The following is a 25,074-nucleotide window of genomic DNA, read 5'->3' as shown; positions in this document are numbered from 1 at the left end:
AAATTGGGAAACTAACTGGATTGAATGTGTCATGCCACTTACTGATCGAATAGAGCGAGTCCAGGTCGGGATCGATGTTCTTGAACACTTTGTTCTGGCTGTGGCTCTGGCCTAGACTCTGACTGAGGCTCTGCGTCTGGCTGGGGCTCTGGCCGAGCAGCTCGCGTGGATGTGGCATGGACGGTGGCTGCTTGGCGTGTCCATTGCTGGGACTGGGACTGTTGACGAGATGGCCCTGACCCTGACCCTGTCCAACGCCATTGCTGTCCAAGGCATTGGTCAGGTTGTGCATGCTGTTGAGGCTGTTGTTGGTGGATAGCCGCTTCATGTCCATCAGCATGGAGATGCCGCCACCGATGCTGGTGCTGGCACTCAAGCTATTGGGGCACTGACTCTGACCCCCCAGCGGTCCTCCCTGGACACCGGCCTGCTGCAGATTCTTGTTGTTGTTGTTTTCGGTGTCGCTAGTGTGGCCCGAGGAGAGACCATCCTCCAGCACGGGCATGGCGGAGGCGTAGTACTTGGCGTAGTTCGAGCACGAGGTCGACACGCCTCCACCGTTCATCTCGCCAGAAAGACCTGCAACAGGAACACGGTGGAAGATGAAAGATGGTTGGCGGCCACTCGAATGGTCTCTACTTACTGTCCAGATCCCCGCAGTTGGAGTCATAGTCGGTGGTCTCCGGCGAGTAGCGATAGTTGTGGCCACTTGCTGGGCCTACGCCCACGCCCACGCCGACGCTCTGGCCGAGTCCGCTGCCGCTGCCGGTGCTCAGCAGTTGGTTGTGATTGAGGCCATCCTGTTCGCCATCCCGTTCGCCGCTGCTACGGCTGGCCGAGTCCAGAAAGAAGTCAAAGTCCCTCATCAGCGGACTGCCGCTGCTGTAGTGTGGCCTACGTCCAACGCCCACGGGCATTGGCTGACTTTGCTGCATCTGATGCGGCTGGGAGTATCCCCCATAGACTTGACGCTCGGCGTCTCTAGACAGGTCTGAGGAAGGGGCTTGCTGTTGGTGATATTCCCTGTCCTGGTCGGTTTCCTGTTCCTCGTCATGATCGTGATCCTGCTCCGCAATGGGCTCGTCCTCGTCCTCTGCCTCATCATTCTCCTCATCGTCACCATCCACGTCCTCGTCCTCATCCTCCTCCTCGGCGAGCTCCTCCTCGTCGCGCTCAAAGTTGCTGTGGAACTCGTACTGAATGTCCTGCAAAAAGAGAGCAACACACGGTCAACGTGATACATAAGTAAACATGGAATTTATTTCCCCTTTAAGCGAAACAAATAATCAAGGATTTAGCATTTAGGATTTATCGAACAGGAAGACATTTTTCGCCTTCAACATCAACGGTGGCTCTCTGTATGACAATGTGGTGCGAGGCTTTATGGACGGGTGCCACTCAACCTTGGCCGGATAGACAATGACCAGGGCACGATTGTTGTATATGAGCACCTCGAAATGATGATGATTCGCCATCACGACATGCGGCTGCCGTGCCACAAAATATTTCTCAATTGGCTCCATCGAAATGCCATGGCAGTTGATGAAAACCGTAGAGAACCGCAGCTGGAGCGCCACCTCGTAGGTGTCGCACATTTTGGCACCCCAAATGGCCACGCTGGCGAATCTCAGCCGCTCTCGGGCCACCACTTTGGGCAGCTCGAAGGCGTGCCGGAAGATGTGCAGCGTCACCACCGTACTGGGATGGCTCATGCTGAAGAAGCTCTGGTCGAAGCCGCGTACGAGCAACGGCGATCCGTTGGCCAGTTTGCTCCTGAAACCGATTTTGTCGCTCTGCTGCAGGCCCAACGTTTCGGCCCGCAGACAACCAATCATTCGCAGTGCCTGCGCATAATACTCATGGCCCTGCACTTTGGAGTGCAGCATCTCCATCTCCTGGCACACCTTCTCCTCGAATGCTAAGCGCATTGTCTCGTGCACACAGACGGCAGCCACTGTGCGCGGTGCGAACGGTTGCTTGAGCGTTCGCAGCAGCGGCTCTAGGGACTTGTCCAGATTGCCCCTGTGACAAATGATCAGCATGGTGGGCTGCAGCCAGGCTAGATCGCTGCCATCGCCAGGAAAATCTGGCTGGCGCCAGGTGTAGGGAACACGAGGCATTATCAATTGAATTTTAACCTAAAACTTTAGATTTGAATGAGTAACGAGCAACGAGTAACGAGTAAGTGACAGTTTGAAGTAGAGATCAATGTTTGCTGGATGCCGGGAGTACCACTGGGAGCTGCTATATGTTCAGGTAACCCGAGAAGATTACTTACAATGCTGTCCACATCGCTGCCGTTCTCCATGATGGCCTGCTCTTCGGTTGAGGGGCACTTGAAGAACTCCTCCAGCACCTTGCGCGTCTCCGAGAACTCATAGAGGTAATCAAAGGTCGATGATTTTGTATGGATGCTCAGTGGTCCAACTCCAACTCCAACTCCGAGTCCCCCTCCAGTTCCAGCTCCTACTGTTGAGCAGCACGCTGTCAGTGGTGGTGGTGGTGGTGGTGGTGCTGCTGCTTTTTGCATTGGTGGCGTGGCTGTGGCCGATCTGCTGGCTACCTCATTAGCCATGGCCATGGCCGCTTCCGGCGTTGTCAGATCGGATATGGTGCCAATTTCGGATACATCGTTGCTGGTATCCTCCGCATTGGTGTCGCTGCCCACCGGCTGCTGTTGCAACTTGCTGTTGCTGTGGTTGCTCATCATACTCGTGTGGTGCTGTGGTGCCACATGCTGCGGTGGCTGCGGTGAGCAGCTGCGAGGCTCACGATGCGGTGGCGAAAGTATACGCTACAAGAGGACAACAGTTAGAGCGATATGTATCCCACATCAATTTCCATCTGTGTTCATTTACCTGTGGAAAGCCCGGACGCACAGGATAGGCCTGCAATTGTTGCGGTGGTTGTGGCGCCTGCGTGTGGTTCTGAATGTGATTCTGGGTCTGGGCCAGTGCGGCCAGAGCTGCTCGTGCCGCCGTCTTCTGCAGCGTGGTGGCTGTTGAGCTCAACGGTGGCACAGCGGCCATTGGAAGCTGTGAGTGAGCTTGCTGCTGTTGTTGCGGTGCTGCTGCTGTTGCTGCTGCTGTTGCTGCTGCTGTTGCTGCTGCTGTTGCTGCTGCTGTTGCTGCTGCTGTTGCTGCTGCTGTTGCTGCTGCTGCTGTTGCGGCTGCAGTTGCTGTTGGTGGTTGTTCACTTTCGTCCGCTGCCGAGGCTGCCGCTGCTGCAGTCACTGCACCCCAGCCACCAATGCGACGTGGAGAGCCTTCATACTCTATGTTGGGAGAGAGACAAGTGATTAGAAAGTGATTTTATCTCGCTGTCTGTCTGTCTGTACAAACCTATAATGCCGTGACGCGACTCCACGGCCAGCGTGTAGTTGCGCTCCAACTGCCAGGCATCTAGCTTGTGCTCCCGATACGTGGCTGCCTCCTCAAGGCTCCTCAGGCCGGATTGTAATTGCAGCTGCAACTGCGACTTCGACTGGGACTGTGACAACGTCGACAGTGTCTTTCCAACCAGCTTGCTGGGATGCTTGCCGCTCTCCTCGGACACATTTTCTTCGGTCGTAACGCGCAGATCTGCAAAGGCAAAGCGGATGCGGAGGCTGATGAGGTGGAGGAGGTTGAGGAGGAGGGACAATTCTAAATGCTAATGGATGAGTAATGCTGCAACGGGGGAGTAATGCTGTTGGGACAAATATCATCAGTCTGACTGCTTGGCATGCCAATTAATTGCAATCAATTAAATTCCACTTTGGAGCATTTCCTACGCTTTGTTCCACCACCGGTTCCCCATCTTCCCCCTCGCCCCTTTGTCGTGCTCCATTTGTTCATGTTTGCCGTACACTTCATTACGCTTGATTTGCAATTCAATTACCCGGACTCTGGACAACGGAAATCAATGCTCACTGGCTGGCTATTCAGGCAGTCGTCCAGTCGGAAGCGATTCACATGCTGCCCCCTAAAATGGTCCGGAGCATGGCCTCGTGCATCGGGCATCGGGCAACCACTCAGCCACTCAGCCACTCAACCGCTCTCTGTGCTGAGAGCTCTTCAGGCGGCAAATGTGAGCATAGGAGTTCGGCAACCACAGAACCGAACAGAACAGAGCAGGACCCATAAAGGGTCTTTTCCACCTTCAGTGGCAAATTTCAAACAAGATTTTATATCTCAAACATACTCCAGAGCCAGCATATCCTGGATATCCTGCATTGATTTCGGGGTGTAATACTTACGCTGCCAACCCTCGCCGGAATCTGCTGATCCGTAGATAACCTCATTGCCTGTGACGCTACCATTGACCAGACGACGATCGCGCTCCCTTTCGCGCTCCCTATCCTCGCCGTGTCCATGCCGCCCACGCTGCTGCTGTTGCTGCCCCGCCAGATGGGTCAGATGGTTTTCCCTTGCCGCCTGCACCTCCTGCTCCAGCAACAGGTGATCCCTCTCCCGTTCCCGCTCCTCGCGCATTCTCAATTTTCGCTGCTCCCGCGGCTCCCAGTCGCCGGCTCCATGCTGATCCAACGAGGACTTACTCCCGTACAGATAGTGACTGGCCAGTGGAGTCAGTCCATCCGCACAGGCATTATTCACGGATTGTTGATGAGGTGCCTGTTGCAGCTGTTGCTGTTGCTGCTGCTGCTGCTGCTGTTGCTGTTGCTGCTGTTGTTGCTGTTGCTGCTGCTGCTGTTGGGGTACCGTGTAACTACGGTTGATGGGGCTCCGTCCAACCCGAAGGATGTGCGCTGGCGGCTGCTGCGTTGCCTGGCGCTGAGCCAAGCCATATAGCTGTGTGGCCATCTGCTCCCGCTGTTGATGGTATGCCCGCCGGGCGGACGCTTGAAGATGCTGCTGCTGTTGATGTTGCTGCTGTTGATGCTGCTGCTGTTGATGCTGCTGCTGTTGTTGATGTTGCTCCTCCGCGTATTCCGTGGGAGAGTGCAGCACGGAGCTGGCACGCATGGGCGCTGCCTCCCAGTAGTTCTCCTTGATGAAGGGATTCTGGCTCTGCACCAGACTCTGGGTATTGCCATTGCTGGCAGTTCCGTTCACGTTGCTGCCGCCATTCTGCAGTGACTGCTGCCTGCTGCTGCTGCTGCTGATGGCACTGGCACTGGCGCTGGTGGTCATACCAGTGTTCCGTTTGCGCGGCATCTCGGAGACGGAATAGGTGCTCTGGCCACGCCTGCTCTCGCCCGTGTGATAGTAGAATGAGGCCGGATAGCCGGCCGCCAGTACGGTCTCGTCTACCTCCTCGTCTGCTTCGGCACCCGCTCCCGCAGCAGCCAGCCCGGATCCGTCACCCTCACCTTCAACTGGATGTCCCCCAAAGCTGTGCAACAGCGGCGGTGGCGGCGGTGTGGGCGGCGTTAGTGGAGCGCACAGGAACGGATTTGTGGATATGCGCGGCGTCACAGAGGACAACGACTCCGATGAGTGTGACGAGGCCGAGTGCGGTGGCGGTGATTGTGTTATGATGTTCACGCTCTTGTAGTAGCTGTGCGTACTGGTGGGCGTGGCAGCGGCAACGTTATCCGTATCCGCAGTGGCTGCTTCACTGACGATGGGGCTGCTGCTCCTATTCAGATTCACATCCGTATGGAGCTCATGTCGCTGCTGCTGCTGTTGGAGCTGCTGTTGGTGTTGTGGATGATGTTGCTGCTGCTGCTTGGGTCGGCACTTTGGGAAGAGCAGGCTGATCTGATCGTTGAGCGGAGAAGAGGATTGCTGCTGCTGCTGTGGATAGTTGCTGCTGCTGCTGCTGTTGCCGTCACAATCGTGCTCTAGACCATTCAGCGCATAGAAGCTGCGGGACTGATTAACGTTTGTTGCCAATGATCCTCCTGCTCCTGTGGAAGCTGTAGCGTGTGGCGGCAATCGCTGGTAGGGCAGCTGTTGCTGCTGCTGCTGTTGCAGTTGCTGCTGTTGCAGTTGCTGCTGCTGCTGCTGGTGATGATGGTGGTTGTGGTGATGATGATTATTGCTACTAGTTGTTTGTCCAGCAGCCAATGTTGTCAATGCTGTGCTGACCATTATTGTTGCCAATAAACTGCATCAAAAGCGAAAGCGAAAGAGAAAGAGAAAGAGAGAGGGAGATTCAGTCAAACAGCAACAAAAACAACGATTAATAAGCGATAACTGGAGTGGGCGTCAAAGAGTGACACGCCCATTCCGAGGCCATGTTACGCCTCCTGCTGGCAGTTGTTTTAATAAATGCAGGCACAATGTCAACCTTTGTCATGTCCGAGCGGCAACAGGCCGTGACAGTAACGAGTTCTGTAGCGACTGAGTTGCCCAAGGCCTGAGTTCGAGGGTCGCGCGTCGCAGGAGGGATGCTGAACGAAGCAGAAACAAATGGCAGCTATAAGACAGGCAAATATTTAATTGTCCTGACCAAAACACGGAATGCGAAACACGAGTCACCCACTCATCCCCCCATAACAGCACTGTGGCAGCAGCAGCGGCAGCCAATCAATGTCATTGAGAGCCATTTCTGACGGTTTGCTCGATGCTGTTAGTGCGCAATTGCTGCCATGAGGGCCGAGCCGGGCAGGAGCATGATTATTGGGGCTTACTTTGCATTCGCCACGAAATTCTTTTTCCTGCCCGGTGTATGCTAGTTAAGAAACAAGAAGACGTTTTTAAGGCGTGGAACTTAAAAAAAGGAGCATATTTGCTTTGTAGATCCCATGTGGAATCTGATAGAAATAAAGATATTTCGAGTATCTAACTAATGTCGAAGTTTATTCGAATGAGTTTTAAAAGTGTGGAACGTATTGTAGATTTTAAGTGGATCTCAAATTGAAATTGTGCAATACTAAATACACTTGTGGATTGCAAGTGGACCCCAAGCTTAACCTTTTAGAAATATGCGTGAAAACTGAATCCGAAGCCTATTCAAATGCGCAATAAATATAAGTATGTGGATCGTTTGTGGACCCAAAGCAAACCTCTCTTTAAACCGACCGGCCTTAAAGATGGATCAGCTCTTCATGGCACATTTTTCCCTCAAGGCAAACCCACCACACCCACTTCACTTTACTTCACTTCACTCCAATCCTTCTTTCTAGTTCCTCCTTCCTCATTCCATTCTGCAACACAACACACTCAGTCACCGATTCCGCCTTCTCCCCTCTTGGCCAACGCGATTTTTCCATTCCCATAGCCCGCATTATGCTAATACTCGCGGTTTGTAATGTGTGCTGGGCCTGGGGCTTAAAATATTTTCTCAACAATCAAACTAAAAATTTCGAAAAGGATTAACAGCAACGTAGCGAGGAAAAACAACAAAAACAGAACGAAAGCCTCGGGAAAACACCATAAAAAATATCCACAAGGCACAAGGGGGGAACGGGGGTGGGTTGGGACTGGGGTTTGGCTATCCCAAAAGTGAGCACAGCTCCAGCCAGAGATGGAGATATTCGTTTACTCGTATGTGTGTTTGTGAGAGTTTTGTTGTGCGTCCCGCAACGCTTTGTGCAGTCGCATGGAAAATATGTTTTCGTTTTCTGGAATGCCACAAAAAAGGGTTGCAGGGTGGGGTGGGAGGGCAGGAGGAGCTTTCGTGTGCGGCGCACGCTTCGCTTGGCATTAAGATGGAGCCAGCTGATGGAGGGAGTACGGCAACGGAAACGGCAATGGGCACAACCGAAATCTACACAAGAGCTAACAAGGTATAACAGCAGCACCGACAGCATAGCAAAATGGAGCAACATTTTCTTTACGGCACCCGACACGAGCACGGCTATCTAGGAAAACATTTTCATTGCTTGACATTTATGGGTGGCAGTTGGGTGGCTGATGGGTGCCACAAGCATAGCCATCTATCTGCCACTTCATCCATCTTTGTAGCTGCTCTTCGCATCAACATCAATCTGTCGCCTCAAATCCGTTTGCTGTTCCTGCCCTCAGCCTGCAGTTTCTCAATTTCTCAGTCTCTCAGTCACCCAGTCCCCATTCGCCATTCACCCATTTCCATTCCTAGTTTGTTCCTTGTCTTGTCGTGTTTTTGGTCTTTAGTCCTGTTCTGTTCTGTTCTGTTCTGTTCGGTTCTATCCTGCCTTGCTGGATGCTGCATGGATCCTGTCCTGTCATGTTGGGTATTTTTGGCTGTGCCCAAAGCCTTGAAATTTGATGCTTTGGCTTCGCTTAAGCAGACTCTGACAGCCTGTGAAAGGATTGGAATTGCCGTTCCTTTGATTTACAGGGCAGTGCGCCGACACAATCCATCTTCTCCATCCCTCCCTTTCTTTCGGTAAGGTGTTTGTCAGCGGGAACATACTTTCAGGATATATGTATACACTCGCACACACTCGCTCTGATGCCTTCTTTTATCTGCCAGCAATGTCAAGTGCGACTCATACAAATTTCATAAATTCTCTCTCCTGTCGCTACGATGCCACGCACACAGCCACACCGCCACATATGTATGTATGTTTGGGCACAACCTTTTCCTAGAGCTGGCAGCTGCATAATTAAATTAACAGCACGAGGACTCTAGCTGCTCCAACTCCAACTCCGACTCCGACTTACTCTCAGTGTGCCATTATGCATTTTGGGGCGGATGGTGGCACGTCCTTGGAGTTTTATTAACTTAATGTCTGCTTAAACGCTGCCCGGGCTGGGCAACTCTTTAAATATTTAAAATTAATTTCAAGCTGTGCATCCACGCCTCGCCGCTGCCTTTCCCCTTGCACTTTGCCCCACGGCAATGAATCAGAGGCAAAATCAAAATCAATTGCCAGTGTCAGGGTCCACAGTTTGCACCTGATGTTGACGCAACGTCGACGCCACTGCCCAAAGAAGTGGCCAGGGGGTTTCCTGCTGGCGCTGCTGGTGTTGGTGGGGGTGTTGCATGGATGCGCATTGGTTGGGTTTGCTGCTGGTTTGGGGGCTGGGTTTGGGTAGCAAAGTTGTGGGGCGTTGCCTAGTCTAATGCGGTCTTAGGGCTGATACCGTCATTATGGCCACATTGCGGCAGGACAACGACGTGGGCAATGGTTTAGATGCAATTACCTCTGCCTATGATGGCATTAATTATGCAAAACAAGTAACGGGGCAGAGAGCGACAGCGAGAGCTGCCCCAAGGCACGCTAGGGTGCCGCGGCATGCCGGTGCCAATCCACACCGGATACACACATACATACATATGTATGTGTGGGTGTGTGTGTGTGTGTGGTTTGACTTCCTGGCAATTGCATGTGCAGCGAGCCACGTAAATGAAACTGGCAATTTATCTCAACCTAAATTCTTGCCAATTATTTTTGATGTTTTTTTTTTCTCCACGTTATGCAAGCACTTGCAATCCACAGAGAGAGAGAGAGAGAGAGAGAGAGAGAGAGAGAGAGAGAGCTTTGTCTGGCCATTGAATGGCTCCGAAATCTCGCATCGTAATCCCATTGCCATCATCTGCTCTACAATTAGGGCAGCAAGCTGATTTTGCATTCACGTTGCGCACTGTTCCACGATTATTTCAATTATGGCCATACGATGCACCACACATCGACAGAGTGGTGCTGCGGGGACTAGAGGGGATCGCTCGTTAACGATTTGTCTATGTGTGTGTGTGGGTTCGGCCACAAAGCTTGTGAAAAGTTTTAACTAATTTCCAAATGAGCGCAGATTGTTAGCGATTCAGCGATATGCGACGTATGTATGTACATATAGACATTTTTGGAGGAAGACTCGTTGCTAAGATCTAGGAAAGATCTGGGAATGCAGAAATAGTGCGAAGAAGGGTCGTCACAAAGACCCAGCTAACAGTCGCTCGCTTATAGAGACGTCTCGCCGAGCCAGCCAGTCGGATTGTATGAATATTCCGAAGAATTCAGAACCTTTCCACTGCATTGGCCACGAGCAACTCTCGAAGCATCTGCATTCAATCATCGTTGCAGTCGTAAGTTGCTACATACAATTCCTATGCTCTCCAAATAAGGAGGAATGCTAGTAATACCCTCTCAAAGGGTATCTCAAAGGGTAGGCAACAGGAGCCCCCGATAATGTTCGTAACAAAGGAAGAAGGAGTAGAACGTCATGCAAAGCGCCGCATGACAAAAGCACACAAAACGATAAAAGAAAGTCAGTGCGAAATAGAAAGAGAGCTACACAAAACATAACGTAACGAAACGAAACGAAAGCGAAAAGTGTAATAAAAGTGAAAGTGACTAAGATGTTTGTCGTTGCTGTTGGTGCGGTTGTGCCTGAGTCCATCAGTAGGATGAGCAGAGAATGAGGATGAAAATAGGTTTGAGAATGAGGACTAGATGACGACGGCAACGACAACGTTTACAAACACAATAACAACGAGCACAGCAATAACGGTAGAATTGTAACGTTTGCCAAATGAAAATGGCGACACGCAAAATGAAGAGTGCGGAGATGTGAACGAAGATGGCAAACGAGGCGAAAACAAACATGAAAAAAAAACACATAAAAAACGAGAAGGGACGTGTGAGACGCTTCTTACGCGTCACAACTTTTATATCCGGCACTCAGTACTAAATCTGCAACTTAGCGGTTATTTGTCAAATTTTACAGTTTATCTTCATCTGTCATCTACATCAACAACACTACTCACGCCAACACGCTCCTTTAGCTCGCCACCCTTCCCTAGAGACACACGTTGCAGAGTCAGGGCAGAGTCGCGGCAGAGGCAGAGGCAGATCCGTGTCAAAGGCCATAAACAGCGCTAAGCAGAGTGTGAATGCTGCGGGACGGGGTGGGTTTGGCCACTGCAAATTAATTTCTTCATTGTGGCTATAATAATGATCCAATCGGATCCCAATTTGGTGATCTGATAGATATAGTCATTCCCTACGGAATGGCGTTTTTTGCTATCTTCAAAATTGTAGATTTGGGAGGTTTTCGCCTTTTTGCGGGTGCGGAAGGGGGCGGGGCTCATTTTTGAAATACACTGGTTTCAGTGTGAGCATACAGCAGTCTGGTGCCAAAATTTGGTGGCTCTAGCTCTTATAGTCTCTGAGAACTAGCCGACAAACAAGACGGACAGACGGACAGACGGACGGACGGACAGACAGACATGTCTCAATCGACTCGGCTATTGATGCTGATCAAGAATATATATACTTTATGGGGTCGGAAGCGTTTTCTTCTGTGAGTTACATACAACCGTTATCCGCACAAATACAATATACCCTATTTACTCTTCGAGTACCGGGTATAATTATAATTTCCTTGTGTCAAAAGATGGCAAGAGTCAAAACTGTTGAGGCCACCCCCAAAGTAAACACCTACAAATCAAATTTGTTATAGGACTCGTACTCACACACACACATACTCGACGCTTGAGTGACTGGCTGATATGTTTGTGACTAACTGACTGACTGACTGACTGACTGACTGACTCATGCCAGGTAATGTTGAGATTGGATTGAGTTTTGGGCGTTTTGGGCGTTGAATGGGTGTCACGGAAAGTGTGTTGCCTACGGGACGCCGGATCCATTAATAAAACGAGAAGGGACGTGTGAGACGCTTCTTACGCGTCACAACTTTTATACCCGGCACTCAGTACTACATCTGCACTTTAGCGGTTATTTGTCCAATTTTACATTTTTTCTTCATCTGTCATCTACATCAACAACACTACTCACGCCAACACGCTCCTTTAGCTCGCCACCCTCCCCTATAGACACACACTGCAGAGTCAGCGGCAGAGGAAGCGGCAGAGGCAGCGGCAGAGGCAGAGGCAGTGACGTGTCAGGGGCCAGGCCATAAACAGCGCGAAGCAGAGTGTGAATGCTGCGGGACGGGGTGGGTTTGGCTACTGCAAATTAATTTCTTCATTGTGGCTATAATAATGATCCAATCGGATTCCAATTTGGTGATCTGATAGATAAGGTCATTCCCTACGGAATGGCGTTTTTAGTTTTCTGTTATCTTCAAAATTGTAGATTTGGGAGGTTTTTGCCCTTTTGCGGGGGCGGAAGGGGGCGGGGCTCATTTTTGAAATACACTGGTTTCAGTGTGAGCATACAGCAGTCTGGTGCCAAAATTTGGTGGCTCTAGCTCTTATAGTCTCTGAGAACTAGCCGACAAACAAGACGGACGGACGGACAGACGGACAGACGGACAGACGGACAGACAGACATGGCTCAATCGACTCGGCTATTGATGCTGATCAAGAATATATATACTTTATGGGGTCGGAAACGTTTCCTTCTGTGCGTTACATACAACCGTTATGTGCACAAATACAATATACCCTATTTACTCTTCGAGTACCGGGTATAAAAAATCAGCTCAGCATAAATTACAACTGACAGCAAGCGAGGCGTCCGTTGCCTGGTTGAAAGAGAGGTGGAGTGGGCAGTGAGTGTGGAGTGGTGGGGGGTAGGGCCATCAATCGATTGAGTATTTCCACCGGCAATGCGAACATCTTTAAGCTGCTTAAGAGATGCAACATTTATTATTTTTCCTGCCTTCAGTGGGTCTTTGATTAACAGTCATTGTCGAGTACTTAGAGTTTAGTTTATAATCTTGCGTTCCAGCTGCATATACAGACTGCATTTATTTATTCACGCGAATATTTAATCTATTCAAATGGCTCCTTAAGGCAAGCCCCCGAAGAAGGGTCATTCATTAGTTCGCAATTCTCTCCTTTGCATAAATGGATTGTTAAGGTTCGCTCTTCAACTTGATGCTAATATTATTTGGACCATGTTTTGTCTGTCTCTTAATGTGTATTTGTCTCGCTGCCTCTCTGTTTGTCTCTCTGTCTCTGTGTGCGTACGCGAGTGACGAGTAAAGTGCTTTCGCCATCACCTGGACATGCACACTCCACACGGGAATCCCAACCGTATCCCACTCTATTTGCCAGCCCGATTCCTTAGCATTCCTTAGTCCCCGTTCCCGTCCTCTATCTGTAGCCCAAAATTCCGGTCCGGCTCTGACACTTTTCGGTGCGTGCTGAGCGGGTTTTATGGCACAAGTTTTCATTGGCTTAATGCATATTTAAAATTGGATACATTCAACCTGGCAGTGGAGTGTCGTGTGCTCTCAACACCCCCTCCCCCCAAGCCCCCGTCTGCTATGGATAGCTTCAACCATTCGCAACCAAGCGGGCATAATGCCTCTTTGAGCTTTCAGCATTTAAACTGATAGCGATGAAAGTTTTAGCACACAACGTGGGGAAGAGAGAGGGAGAGAGTAGGAGGGGGCCAGAGTGGGCTCTCTGGTTGGGTTGGTGGCTCGCTGTCAGTCCATTATCAGTGGGGTTGCAGCTGCAAGCAGCCGACGGAGAACTCAACTAAAGCGCATGCAATCCATAAACTTCTCTCTACTCAGCCAGCTCTCAGAGAGAGAGAGAGGAGGGGTGGGTACGAAGGCTTGGACTAATGTGTTTTGAAGGCCCTCATCCTCGAACACCCCTGCTCCTGACACGTCTGACACACATACGGTATACTGGCAGTGGGGCTTGAGGGAGCGGGTGCGTCGGTTGGTTATGGCAGATGGAAGACTGGAGGGAACTGGAGGGACTGTGGACCTCGGGGGTACTGCGGGTACTGCGAACTAAGCGAGGCGAAGAGGGTAGGAGCTTGAAAATAAAGCAATGGCTGCCATACTTCATGTTGGCTTTAATTCGCCTTCTTTCGCTGTCGTCGGCAGCCTTCAATTATTGGAATGCTATTCCAGTCACGTCCTCTGCGTGTGCCCCCGTCCTGCACCTCCCTTCTCTTTTTTCCAACTGCCTTTTCCTCTGCACATTCGCTCTGATTGTTGTTCTTTCGCTCCGCCCCTACCCGCCCCTTGCTCGTGCCATAACTTCTATAACGATTTTTCGCGAGGCACAAACCAAAAATATAAAACAAGTGGGCCCCAAAAATAGCAACAAACGGAAATTTACAACAGTCACACAGCCCCCAAACCCCCAGACACACCCCTTTTTTGGTTTTGTCATGGCCCCATTGCAATTTGTGGCAAACTCTCTCCCATGCCCCATGCCCCATGCCCCATGCCCATGTCACATACCAAAAATTCCTGCCTCCCCAACCAGTTCCACTACGAAGTAGTTCCACTTTCAGTTGGCACTCTCTTCTTTTTTCCTATTCTTGTTTGTGGCAATAAAACGTTTCGAATTAACATTTTTTTGCTGTAACTGTGGGGGCAGGGTTGGGGCTGTGGCATAATGCGAGCCTTGGGAATGTTTTTGCCACCCGTAAAGAGTTTATTGGAGGGAATTCCAATGATGCGACACAGCCACAAGACAGTTCTGAGTTCTCATTGGGGTTAAGTTGTATTTTTTGGTGTAATGCTTGAAATCAACTCCCCCTGCTGCGGATGAAAAACATGTCTTAAAGGCATTGGGAGAGTCTTCAAGTTGTTAGTTGATAGATGAAGATCAATTCTTTAAGTTGCAGAAAGAACTACCAACAATGGAATTTACTTTGCCTCTAATCTACTCAAATCGAATGACTCCTCCCATTCAGCCTTACAGAACTGCTGCTGCTGCTGCTGCTGCTGCTGCTGCTGCTGCTGCTGCTGCTGCTGCTGCTGCTGCTGCTGCTGCTGCTGCTGCTGCTGCTGCTGCTGCTGCTGCTGCTGCTGCTGCTGCTGCTGCTGCTGCTGCTGCTGCTGCTGCTGCTGCTGCTGCTGCTGCTGCTGCTGCTGCTGCTGCTGCTACTACTCGGGTGACCCAGTTTATTGGCTCTCAGCAGAGTCATCAGCGTTGTCCTGATGGACAGGGCCCTAATGGAGGCATTCTGCTAGTCATTCCGTGTGACTCCCTCTGAGCTGCTGGTCGGGTAATTAACAACAGTGAGGGCAGAGGCCAGGACGGAGGCCAAGCATGGACATGGACTATAAGTCAAAGTTAATGAAATGTTGGCGACGACGACGACAATTGGTATAAATTGTTGGCCCGCCCGAGGGGTCGTCGCCTCAAGAAAGAACCGCAAAACGAGTTGCTGCAGCTCTCTGTGTGGCATGACTGGAGTCGAGCGACACATCAGCCAGAAAGCCACTTTATTCTATTTCCGTTTCCGGCTGTTGTCGCCAGGCGCTGCTCCTTCAACCAGCCTCCTCATCCTACATCCTACATCCCACATTCCACATCCTTTCTCCCACACTCGGTTGTTCTTGCTGAGGAACTGCTGCTGCTGCTGCTGTTGTTGTTGTCAAGCTGCCGAGTATGTAATGTGTTTCCGCTTGCCAGAGAATGAGGCAGCAAGCGCCAGCGTAGGCGTCCATGTAGTGTGAGTGCGTGCCAAAATCCCGAGCTACTGAATAAGCTCCACCCAAAATGCTGGCCAAGACGGATCGTGCAGAGCGAAGCGGAACCAATGGAAGCCAAGCCAACAAAATGACACTCAAAATGTCAACGTCACCAGCCAGAAGCAGCTAGCAGGCAACAACCCGCCATCAGCCACCTGCCTGCTGGGGGAGGAAGTGGCCAGAACGGAGCCACAACACATTTTATATGCACAACAACAATTGCGAGCAGCGCCTCAACGCCCGTTGGAGAGTGTCCTAGTGGTAGTCGTAGTTCTAGTTCCAGCACAAGTATACCCCTTGGCCAATAGCAGCATTAAGTGGCAATGAACTGCTCTAAGCCCTGAGCCATGAATCGCAGATAATTTCCACCAAATTTTTAAATGCAAGCTGCCAAAGGGTATGCCTTGTTTCGAGCGCCAAAATCTTTCGTTTTCTTGCCATTTTGCAGGGGCATAAAGACGTTGGGCGAAGGCGGCAGCAAGATATATGAGCAGTGCAACATTTGCTGAATAAGCAAGAGGCAGCCCCTGAGGCTAAGGCTTCACCCCCCCGAAATGTTGTTGCCACTTCTACAGTTCCCACAGTTGGCAGGCATGCAGCTTCAGCTTTAGCTTCAGCTTCCTTTTGGTCAGAATAGAGCAGCGTTGCAGACATTCTGATAAGTTTTGGATTTGCAAGATTTATGCAGCTAAAGGCACTCGCCTGCAGTTGCCAAGTGGCTGGGGGCTGGAGACTTGAGTCTGTGGAACTGGGACTAGATCTGGAACTGGGACTTGCCCTGCAAGTTGCCAGCTTGCGAATGCCACTGAAGGCGAAGACAAATTAGGCTAAGAGTGTCAGCTGTGTGGATAAGGCATGGTGAGGGAGGGAGTCTAGAAAGAAAGATGAGCTGGCAGTTAGGGAGGGGGATTGGGCATTGGGATTGGACTTGGGGGCATGGGCTGTGTGTGGAAGCTTCATTAGCCGCTTGCCTGCTTACCATATGCTAGGTTGGGTCTGGGACTTAATTTGGGTAAGTATTTTCCAATCTACCACTAAATACCGCTTAATAACTTAAGACCCATGTCCGTGTTCATGTTGTTTTTTCGCCATCGCCACCCTGCCCCATCTAGAGTGGGTACATGCCATGTCGACCCGATGCATACTTTATGAGCGGGGATTATGGTCATTAAGGTGGTCGGCAACGTCACTGCCACCCACCACACACACACACACACATGTTTGGACCCCTCCCCCTTCCACACATCAAACAACAGTTGGCGCTCATTTCCTATGTGTGTGTGTGTGTGGGTTGTATGTGTCTGTGCGACAGGAGTGACATAAATGGGTGGACCACAAAACGTTTAGCGCTAAGTCTGCAACAACATTGGAACAACGCGGCTCAATTATGCTTTTTGGGGATTGTGCTTGGGCTTTGGCTTTGGCTTGGGCTTGGGACTGGCACTGAGTCAGCGTCAGACTCAAATGGTTTGGGGGAGGAGAGTCCACAAGCAACGTCATCGATGAGTCAGAGTCGGCCAGTCGCTCTGCTTCAGGGTTGAAGGTTGAATTTTTTATTTTTAGTTCTTCTTCTTAGTTTCTTCTTTTGGTATCAGTTTGTTGCTTTGGCAAATTAGTTTCGGGGTTAAGCTGTGCAGGCAAAAAAAAACTTTTATTTTTGGAGCAAGTCCCCGCCAACACCCCCCCGCACCCTCACGCCTACTGCTGACAAAGTGACATCGCGCTACTGGGGAGTTAAAGACGGAAACCACCCCCAAAAAATGAAATGACAAAGGCAAGCAGTCAGCCGCCTAAGGGGGTGTATGCATGTAGAAGGTAGACAACGGATACACATAGGTAGCTGGAGTTCAATGAACGGGGCGAGTACTAGAGAAGAATGTGGGGTTAAGGCTGGAACTAGAGTTGGAGCTGGGGCTGGGTGGGATGAGTATTAGGACAATGCTGCCTACTTAAGTGTTAAGAGGGTTGCCCAAGTGCTGGCAGGGGGGTTGTGATGGTGTGAGGGTTGAGGCTTGGTGTGTGTTGGTGCCGCCCCCTCGTTGATTGTGCTCAACAAATCGATTTCCATTGATTGATAACGCCAGCAAAGCAGAGGCAAGAGAGAGAGAGACACAGAGACAGAGCGATAGAGAAGGAGACAGAGGAAGAGAGAGAATGAGACTCAGAGACTCAGAGACAGAGACAAAGTTCCCAAACTTGACGAACAGTTAGGATAAATAGCATTAGCCAGCAGGCAAGCAGGGGAAGAGCCATTATCGGGGGAGGCTAGGGAGCGCGTGCTCTAAGGTCAAATATTGCAGTTAACTTAATGCAGAATGCGCAATACCGATAAATCAATATTAACGAGAAGGGACGTGTGAGACGCTTCTTACGCGTCACAACTTTTATACCCGGCACTCAGTACTACATCTGCACTTTAGCGGTTATTTGTCAAATTTTACAGTTTTTCTTCATCTGTCATCTACATCAACAACACTACTCACGCCAACACGCTCCTTTAGCTCGCCACCCTTCCCTAGAGACACACGTTGCAGAGTCATGGCAGATTCGCGGCAGAGGCAGAGGCAGATCCGTGTCAAAGGCCATAAACAGCGCTAAGCAGAGTGTGAATGCTGCGGGACGGGGTGGGTTTGGCCACTGCAAATTAATTTCTTCATTGTGGCTATAATAATGATCCAATCGGATCCCAATTTGGTGATCTGATAGATATAGTCATTCCCTACGGAATGGCGTTTTTTGCTATCTTCAAAATTTTAGATTTGGGAGGTTTTCGCCTTTTTGCGGGTGCGGAAGGGGGCGGGGCTCATTTTTGAAATACACTGGTTTCAGTGTGAGCATACAGCAGTCTGGTGCCAAAATTTGGTGGCTCTAGCTCTTATAGTCTCTGAGAACTAGCCGACAAACAAGACGGACAGACGGACAGACGGACGGACGGACAGACAGACATGTCTCAATCGACTCGGCTATTGATGCTGATCAAGAATATATATACTTTATGGGGTCGGAAACGTTTCCTTCTGTGCGTTACATACAACCGTTATCCGCACAAATACAATATACCCTATTTACTCTTCGAGTACCGGGTATAAAAAACATACTGGGCAGAGAGAGAGCTCCGCTGCTGCTCCAGCAACCAGACAAAGAAGAGAGGAGCAGGGGAAAAGTAACAGGAAAAGCTAAAGGAAGAATCAGGGAAAGTAAGAAAAAGCAAGAAAAATACGAGAATAGCAGGAAAAAGCAGGCAGCAGCAGAAGAGAAGCAGCAGTAAAATCGAGCAAAAAAGAAAACATTGTAAAAATATTCAGAGCAGAGCAGAGGCACTTTCCACGTTCATTTGTTAAGCAAACAAACAGAGGGGACACAGACCAGACAGCAGGAAGGTCGCACAGGAAGCCGGCGGGTAGGGGAGGGCAGTAGTGGCACGATGAAGTGGAAATGATAGTAATGGAGAGAGATAGCAGGAGGCAACGCCAAATAGGCGTCAAAGGTCGGGCCCCCTTTATTTATTTCCAATTCCATTGCCATGTCATTTGTCGGGCAAATGGTTCTGCCCCCAAAACCTCTTCACACCACAGCCCCGACACACCACAAGGGGCATGGAAAGCAAACAGAAGATACACACTTCAAGAAGGTTAGTTCTGCCCCCTAACAATTGCTCCCAAGGTTGCAAAACGGGAAGCCCAAAAATGTTTTACTTATTTTTCACACTTACAAGGAGGCAAACAAAATTATTTTTTAGCATTTTTTCGTAGCAGAACTATCCGTATAATTCAAGATTTTTTACAATAACACTACTCGACAAAATCGAACCTTTTTTTTCCTCAAGGTTTGGTTCAAACCAAAATTTTCTGATGGAATTCGGGCATTACAATTGTTCAATGAATTGGATTTCTTTCTATTGCAGAACTTTTTTTGAAGAAGTTTTAAAGTATTTTTTTTTTTAAGATTTTTTTAGAGGTAGCGGTTATTTGTTTTTCATAACTCATGTATCTTAGATCTGATTGTGAAGAACTTTGCTTGTCTAAAAATCTGATTTATGCAGCTTAAAAGTGGAATCCAAACACTTTGTGGTTTTAGCTTACCGTATTAAGCTTTAAAATGCAGAAATTATGATTTTTGTGATGTATTTTTAACAAAATGTTAACTTTAAGAACTCAAGGAAACTCGAAATAAAATTATATCCTGGGAATATCCATTCATTGGGCGTAGTTTAAGGTATTGCTTATCGAAATTTATGGAGAGACCTTCGACTTTTCCTGAGTTTTTATGTAAAAAAAACAAACCAATACCTCTACAAAAAGGTTAAAAAAAAACAGATTTTGAATATTCTTAAAAAAAATGTTTTGGCATAGAAACAAAAAGTAGAATTAAACCATTTCTAAGCTCCACCTCTTTTATAAAAAGCGGTTTTGGTGCCTTGAGATAAAATCATGCCGGGTGGTGTAATTGCCATTTTTTTACAAGACAGAACTATTTTCGAAGATTCCTCAAATATTTCTTCCAGAACTGTTCAGCCAAATGAATTTTCATGATTGAAATTTTAAAGGAAAATGCATTTGCCATTAGCCATTGAAAACCTAAAGACATCGACTACCTTTCAGAGAGGCAAACAATCATCCCCTGGGCACTCCCCCACCACACAAATTTCGTTTTGAAATGAGTGCAATGGGTCCTGGGTCCTTCGACTGCCGTCTATCTGGCTGTCAGTTGCCCGGCAGCTCCGTTTGCCGGAAGCTTACGAATTAAAGACAATCCTCTCTACCCCCCAACCCTACCAGCCCTCCGTCGATTGTTGCCCCAAAGACACGTACGAAAAACGAAAACGGCAACGGAAAGAGGTGGGCCAACAACAAACAAAAAATATAAAAGAAAACGAGCAAAAAAAATCAATGGAAATTTATGTGACTCAAATATAAAACAATTTTTATTCGAACGAGGGGAGGGGGGGGTGAGGCACCATACATTGCGATATTTTGCACATTTTCTGTACATTTTTTTGGTTCTCTCTTTCCCTCTCTCGGCATGCAGAATGCATTGAAAATGTGCCTCCCCCCAAGAGCCAAGGGCCTCCCCAGCAGAAAAACAGGCCAGGGGTGCGAGGAGTGGTTGGGTACTGGGAATTGAGTTGGGGAACAAGTCGAAATTCGTGCGCATTGTGCATGCTTAATTGAGTTGTCCTCTCGCCTCTCTCCCCCTTCTCTGCTGATGCGGAAGTGGGCGCGTCCCAGTGTGTGTCAAACAGTTTATCGAGACACCCAGACACCCAGACAGTCAGCCAGTCCCAGCCAATACCCAATCGTTAGTCTACGTATTCAGAGAGCTCCACGAATTGTCCTCGGTCCGTAAATCGCGCACATCGCTTCAGTTGATTTCCATGTCACTGACAAAACACATTTTGTGCTTTCGCCTCTTGTGTACATTGGGCTAATGTTGCGCTGCCATCGAATATAGCACATAGAACAGAACACACACACACCCATGGTAAACAGCGGAGTGGTGGTAGGGACTGGGTGAGTTTCTGGCATGTACACAAGTCCAATGTAAGCAGGGGTCAGGATGGGACATTTAAATTGGTCGACAGGCCAGCAAATAACATGTGGAAGATGACATCTAATCTTAAGAGACATTCGAGGGGCGAAAGTCGATTTCCTTTTGCTATATTCTGTCACTAATTTAAGACTCGAATCAACTCAAATAAAACTCAAAGAAACTCCACCCTTGTGCTAGTTACAATCGCGCGGCGATGGAAATGAAAGGGTGCTCCATGTCTAAGAATTTTGTGGTATATATGAAAGAAAACTCGGACTCAATTCGATGTTGTTCAAGGCTGCGGGAAGGTTTCATTCATATTCATTAATTGATGTTGGTTGGTTGGTTGATGTGGGGTTGAGACACAAAGTTTCCTGCGTTCATTTCGAAAGGTATTTCCAGCCAGTGGAAAACAATTTTTTCTTAATTTTACAAATGAACACTTGGCTCTCATCAATTCGATATGGCAGCCATTATTCTGCAGTTTCTTTACCCTCTCCCCTGCACCATCATCATCATTTTCCTTTTCATTTTCATCGTTGGTTGTCGTTGGGCGAGAAAGTTTAGCAAACCCGCAAAAATGATGCCTGGCCCTGATAATACGACTGACAATGGTCTCAGAGGGGGCCACGAAAAGGGGTGGAGCGAGGGGTTAGGCATTTGGTTAAAGATGGCGCCACAGAAATGATTCGGGGTGGGGGAAAGTTTTCACTTTTTTTGTTTTAATTTCCCAAATTGCATTTGGCGGCGTTTATTCAATCCACTTGCTGCTTTCAGCGGGAATTGGCCAGAAGAATGATGATGCCAACAAGGAGACTCGCAGAAGGAGTACGTGGTGGAGCAGGTGGATCTGGTGGCACGGGTGCCACGGTTGGTTTTCCTGGCGACAAAACTCGTTTATTAACACGATTCTCGCTTACTTGCTGGATGCTGCGGCGTGCTGCCATATAAAATACTCGACTGCCATCTACCGATGTCACTTCTCGCCATAGTTCGAGTCCTCAGCCGCCCCCGCCCCCCTTCCCACTCTTGCCAACCCTCCGCCCTTCCCACTCTTGCCAACCCTCCGCAGCTCTAATCGATTTTTGATGAGATTTTTGTATTCAATTTTGGTTTTGATAGGCAACGACGACAACGACGACGAACGCAACCCGCTTACGGGTTAAAGGGAGGTGTTCAAGCGTCTGTGTTGGGGTTTTTGTGGGGGCTGCTGTGAGGAAGAGTAGAACGATGGGTTTTCTGGCTTGACGATTTGTTTGACTGGAACGGGGCAAAAGCTGGCGATAATGGCATCAGCAGAAGCACCAAAAGGAAATTGAGAAGGAGGAGCAACCAGGGCAGCAGAAGGGCAGGAATGCAGGAAAGGAGGTTCACAGTCATAACCCGACCAGGACAACCAAGCAACGATGCCGCAGCTAAAGCCACAGCCACAGCCAATGCCATTGACATAATTTTCCACGGCTTTTGTTTGGATTGCCAGTAGCTGGTTGAGAGTGGGAGGAATGGCAATGCTTAAGTAAAAGTAAACTGTTCTTGCCCTTGTTTGGCTTTCATTTGCTTGGAAATTGAGCGTTCGAGGAGTTGATTTACGTAGTGGCTGTCATAACTGGTCCAAAGCTTCCCCCCGTCCTGCACCCTAATGTACTCCGTTGGCGCAGTCTCTCAAGCCGGTCACGTGAATGGTTTATCGTATTGCAACGTAATCATCATTGATCTCCATCCAATCTCACCAATCTCCTCTCCGTTCTCTTGCTCTCCCCTTCGTGCTTTTTGTCACACTCGAATTTTGGTGCCAAAAGTTGGCTTTTGCGCCTGTGTCTGTGTCTGGGGCATTCGCAGTCGCGCTGCAGGCGACTCCTGCAGCAAAAGGCGACAAAATCACAGCAGCGGCAGCAGCAACGCATTGACTGTCTGATTGAGCCTGCAGCATCCTCCAGCTACTCCAGCTGCTCCTCCTATCGCGTGTTGCTGCAGCTCCTGCCTCATGCCTCCATTCTGCTGCCTCTTGCCTCTTGCTCTTTTCATCCTCATTGAAATTGGCAATTTCGTTTTCATTCAACGCTGACGAAATGCATTTCCTGAAATGAACAGCGACAAGGACGGGCTAAAGAGAGATGGCCATAGATAGTCACAGAAGGGGCAGCAGGGAATCAGGGGACCAGGATCAGGCACGGCAAGGATGTGCACATGGCGACTCGCGACTGGCACAGAAAACAAGTGGAGCGAGCAGCTCTATCCCAGGGCAAAAAGGGAAAACGTAGAGGTAGAGCCAAGCATTGGCGAAATGTCAAACGTTGCCGCAAGGACGACAGTCCTGCCGGAAGTGCAGCATGGCCACTGGGCAATGGCCCCGGATTCCCCTCTCTCGGGAGTAGCATGTGGCAGCTGCATGGGCCCATGCTGCAGGGGCCACTAGTATGTCGCATGCCGTGCACAATAAGTTTAATATATTGGCATTGACTTAAACCCTGCCCCTGCCCCTGCCCCTGCCCCTGCCCCTCCCACTGCCCCTACCCATGTTCTGGCCTGGCCAGGTGGGACCGAGGTGCTGCTGCAGATTGCAGGACGATGCCCAACATATGGCTCAGTCTCTGAGAAGGAGATGGAGCTGGAGAGCGAGAGAGGATTGTCAAGGATTGTGCCACGCCTGCCTTGTGTCCGTTGCAACTGATTAAGACATCCTGGCCAATCCCTTGGCACCTGTGACACGCGTCTGAAGTAGCACTTTAATTTGTGTTTTCTGACTCGGACACATCCCCAGAACAAAACCCCAGCAACGAAACACAGTATGCCAGGATGCTTCAGGATGTAAAGAACTATTTCCAGAATCGCCCAATTAAGTAGCTTTTCCAAATGAATGCGAATTAAATTGTTTGGATTTTTTCTTAAGGTATTTTGCTGTCCTTTGGGTTTATGGAGTCCGGTATTTAGATACATATCTGCCCGTTTAGGGTTTAGTTTGGATTACTCCACTGTACATTATACATATTTACATCACGTTAACATGGGAATTCAGTTGTTTTGTTTCTTCTCTGATGCAAAGATTGATCAGTTCAACTTAAATGTTGGACCTTAATGTTGCCCAGCGAAAGTCAGACTGAGTTCGAGTAAGTTTTATGGTTTTATTAAAGCAATTAAGCTCACCTTTTGACATTGGAGATTTATATCCCATTGATGTGATGGCTTCAAAATGTTCACCTTTAGTGCGGCTGTTTTCCCGAATGGAAACTTCAATTTATGTTCAGTTTGGGAGCCACAAAACAAAACTTTTTCTTCATTTACGTGTATCTCTTTCCGCCACACACCCCCCCCCTCCCACACACACAATGTCCGCTAATCTTTTTTACCCAGAGAGAAAGAGAGGGAGTGGGCTGCAGAGATTTATGTAACTCAGCTCGGAATGTCTGTAAGGCTCGCTCCCCTAGCTCCATTTATCTGCCAAATTGACCTCAAAACTACATAGATTGAAACTTTTCGCTGCCCGTTGACCGTTGCAGCTAGAGGAGGACAAACTCTGTTATCCGTTCGATGTTTCAGCTACCTTCAAACTTTGTTTTGCCACAGAGAATGCAACAAATCAACTAGAAGATATCAGATACTTTTCAGTCCGAAGAAGACTCCCTTCCCATTTGGCCCGTTTGCTGTTTTGTTTGTCTTTTGTTTTTGGCGCCGTACACTCGATGATTGAAACTTACCGAAAGTCCTCGAATTACAACATGAAACAGGGCGATGCCGTAGACACCTGTAAGGAGTAGAGAAGGAGAGCCATTACTTAAAGGTTCTTGACAATGCTGTCAATTCATTATACCCAGTCCCAGACCCAGCACCAGCACCAGCCCCCCTCAGGATATTAATGATGCAACTGTCAAAGTTTTACAGAGGCGAGACTGTACCTGCTGCCGCCTCATTAGCAGGTACAGTTGCCACAGTTGCTGCTGCTTCATTTGCTCCTTTGGCAACTGTTTCTTTCGCTTATTTTTGGTAAATTGAAAAGAATTAATGACAGTTCGCTCGCTCTCGCACTCACTCTCCCATTGCTCGTTTAGTGTTATGGCAGGGGGGTTGTAGTGGGTGTGTGGGACGTGTTGCGACCACGTCAAAGACATGCCAAACATATCACGTAAAACATTAAAATGTTGCCAATGGAAATACTCCTGGAATGCGGACAAGCAAATGGCAAGCAAAACGAGCAGTAGCAGGCAGCAGCGGGAGCTCCACAGAAAATGCAAAAAAGAAAATGAAATAAAATAAACGAAAGGAAACGAAATGAAATGAAATGAGTAGAAGTGGAGGTCGAGTGGTGTATGATACGTAC

The 25,074-nt window shown here is 49.0% G+C and overlaps 2 protein-coding genes across 3 annotated transcripts in view; both read right to left on the bottom strand.

Moving 5' to 3' along the window:
* The window catches only part of LOC117893052, a 90,260-nt gene that overhangs the window by 7,258 nt on the left and 57,928 nt on the right, over positions 1–25,074 (bottom strand). Inside the window, exons 3-11 of the mRNA XM_034799436.1 lie at positions 24,455–24,501; positions 4,913–6,051; positions 4,687–4,873; positions 4,238–4,620; positions 3,342–3,581; positions 2,859–3,274; positions 2,279–2,794; positions 644–1,205; positions 43–579 (exon numbers count right to left, since the gene is read on the bottom strand). Coding sequence (XP_034655327.1) covers positions 43–579; positions 644–1,205; positions 2,279–2,794; positions 2,859–3,274; positions 3,342–3,581; positions 4,238–4,620; positions 4,687–4,873; positions 4,913–6,035 — 3,964 coding nt within the window. The 5' untranslated portion in view covers positions 6,036–6,051; positions 24,455–24,501. The remainder of the gene's footprint in view (positions 1–42; positions 580–643; positions 1,206–2,278; positions 2,795–2,858; positions 3,275–3,341; positions 3,582–4,237; positions 4,621–4,686; positions 4,874–4,912; positions 6,052–24,454; positions 24,502–25,074) is intronic.
* LOC117893060 lies at positions 1,236–2,165 on the bottom strand. Of its 2 annotated transcripts, XM_034799475.1 has the most exons (2): positions 1,452–2,165; positions 1,312–1,354 (listed from the first exon to the last, which is right to left on the bottom strand). In XM_034799475.1, the coding sequence occupies exons 1-2, from the start codon at positions 2,118–2,120 to the stop codon at positions 1,343–1,345; spliced, it is 681 nt and encodes a 226-aa protein (XP_034655366.1). In that variant the 5' UTR covers positions 2,121–2,165; the 3' UTR covers positions 1,312–1,342. The 2 variants fall into 2 exon arrangements, with proteins under 2 accessions (XP_034655357.1, XP_034655366.1); XM_034799466.1 differs by having other exon boundaries at positions 1,236–2,165.

The sequence above is a fragment of the Drosophila subobscura genome, chromosome A (genome assembly GCF_008121235.1).
Source record: "Drosophila subobscura isolate 14011-0131.10 chromosome A, UCBerk_Dsub_1.0, whole genome shotgun sequence".
Lineage (NCBI taxonomy): Eukaryota > Metazoa > Arthropoda > Insecta > Diptera > Drosophilidae > Drosophila > Drosophila subobscura.
Note: the sequence above shows the minus strand (reverse complement) of the source record. Positions and strands in the feature narration are given on the sequence as shown.

Coding starts and splice junctions, on each gene's coding strand:
- LOC117893060 (XM_034799466.1), bottom strand. CDS start 2,120: ATGCCTCGTGTTCCCTACACCTGGCGCCAGCCAGATTTTCCTGGCGAT.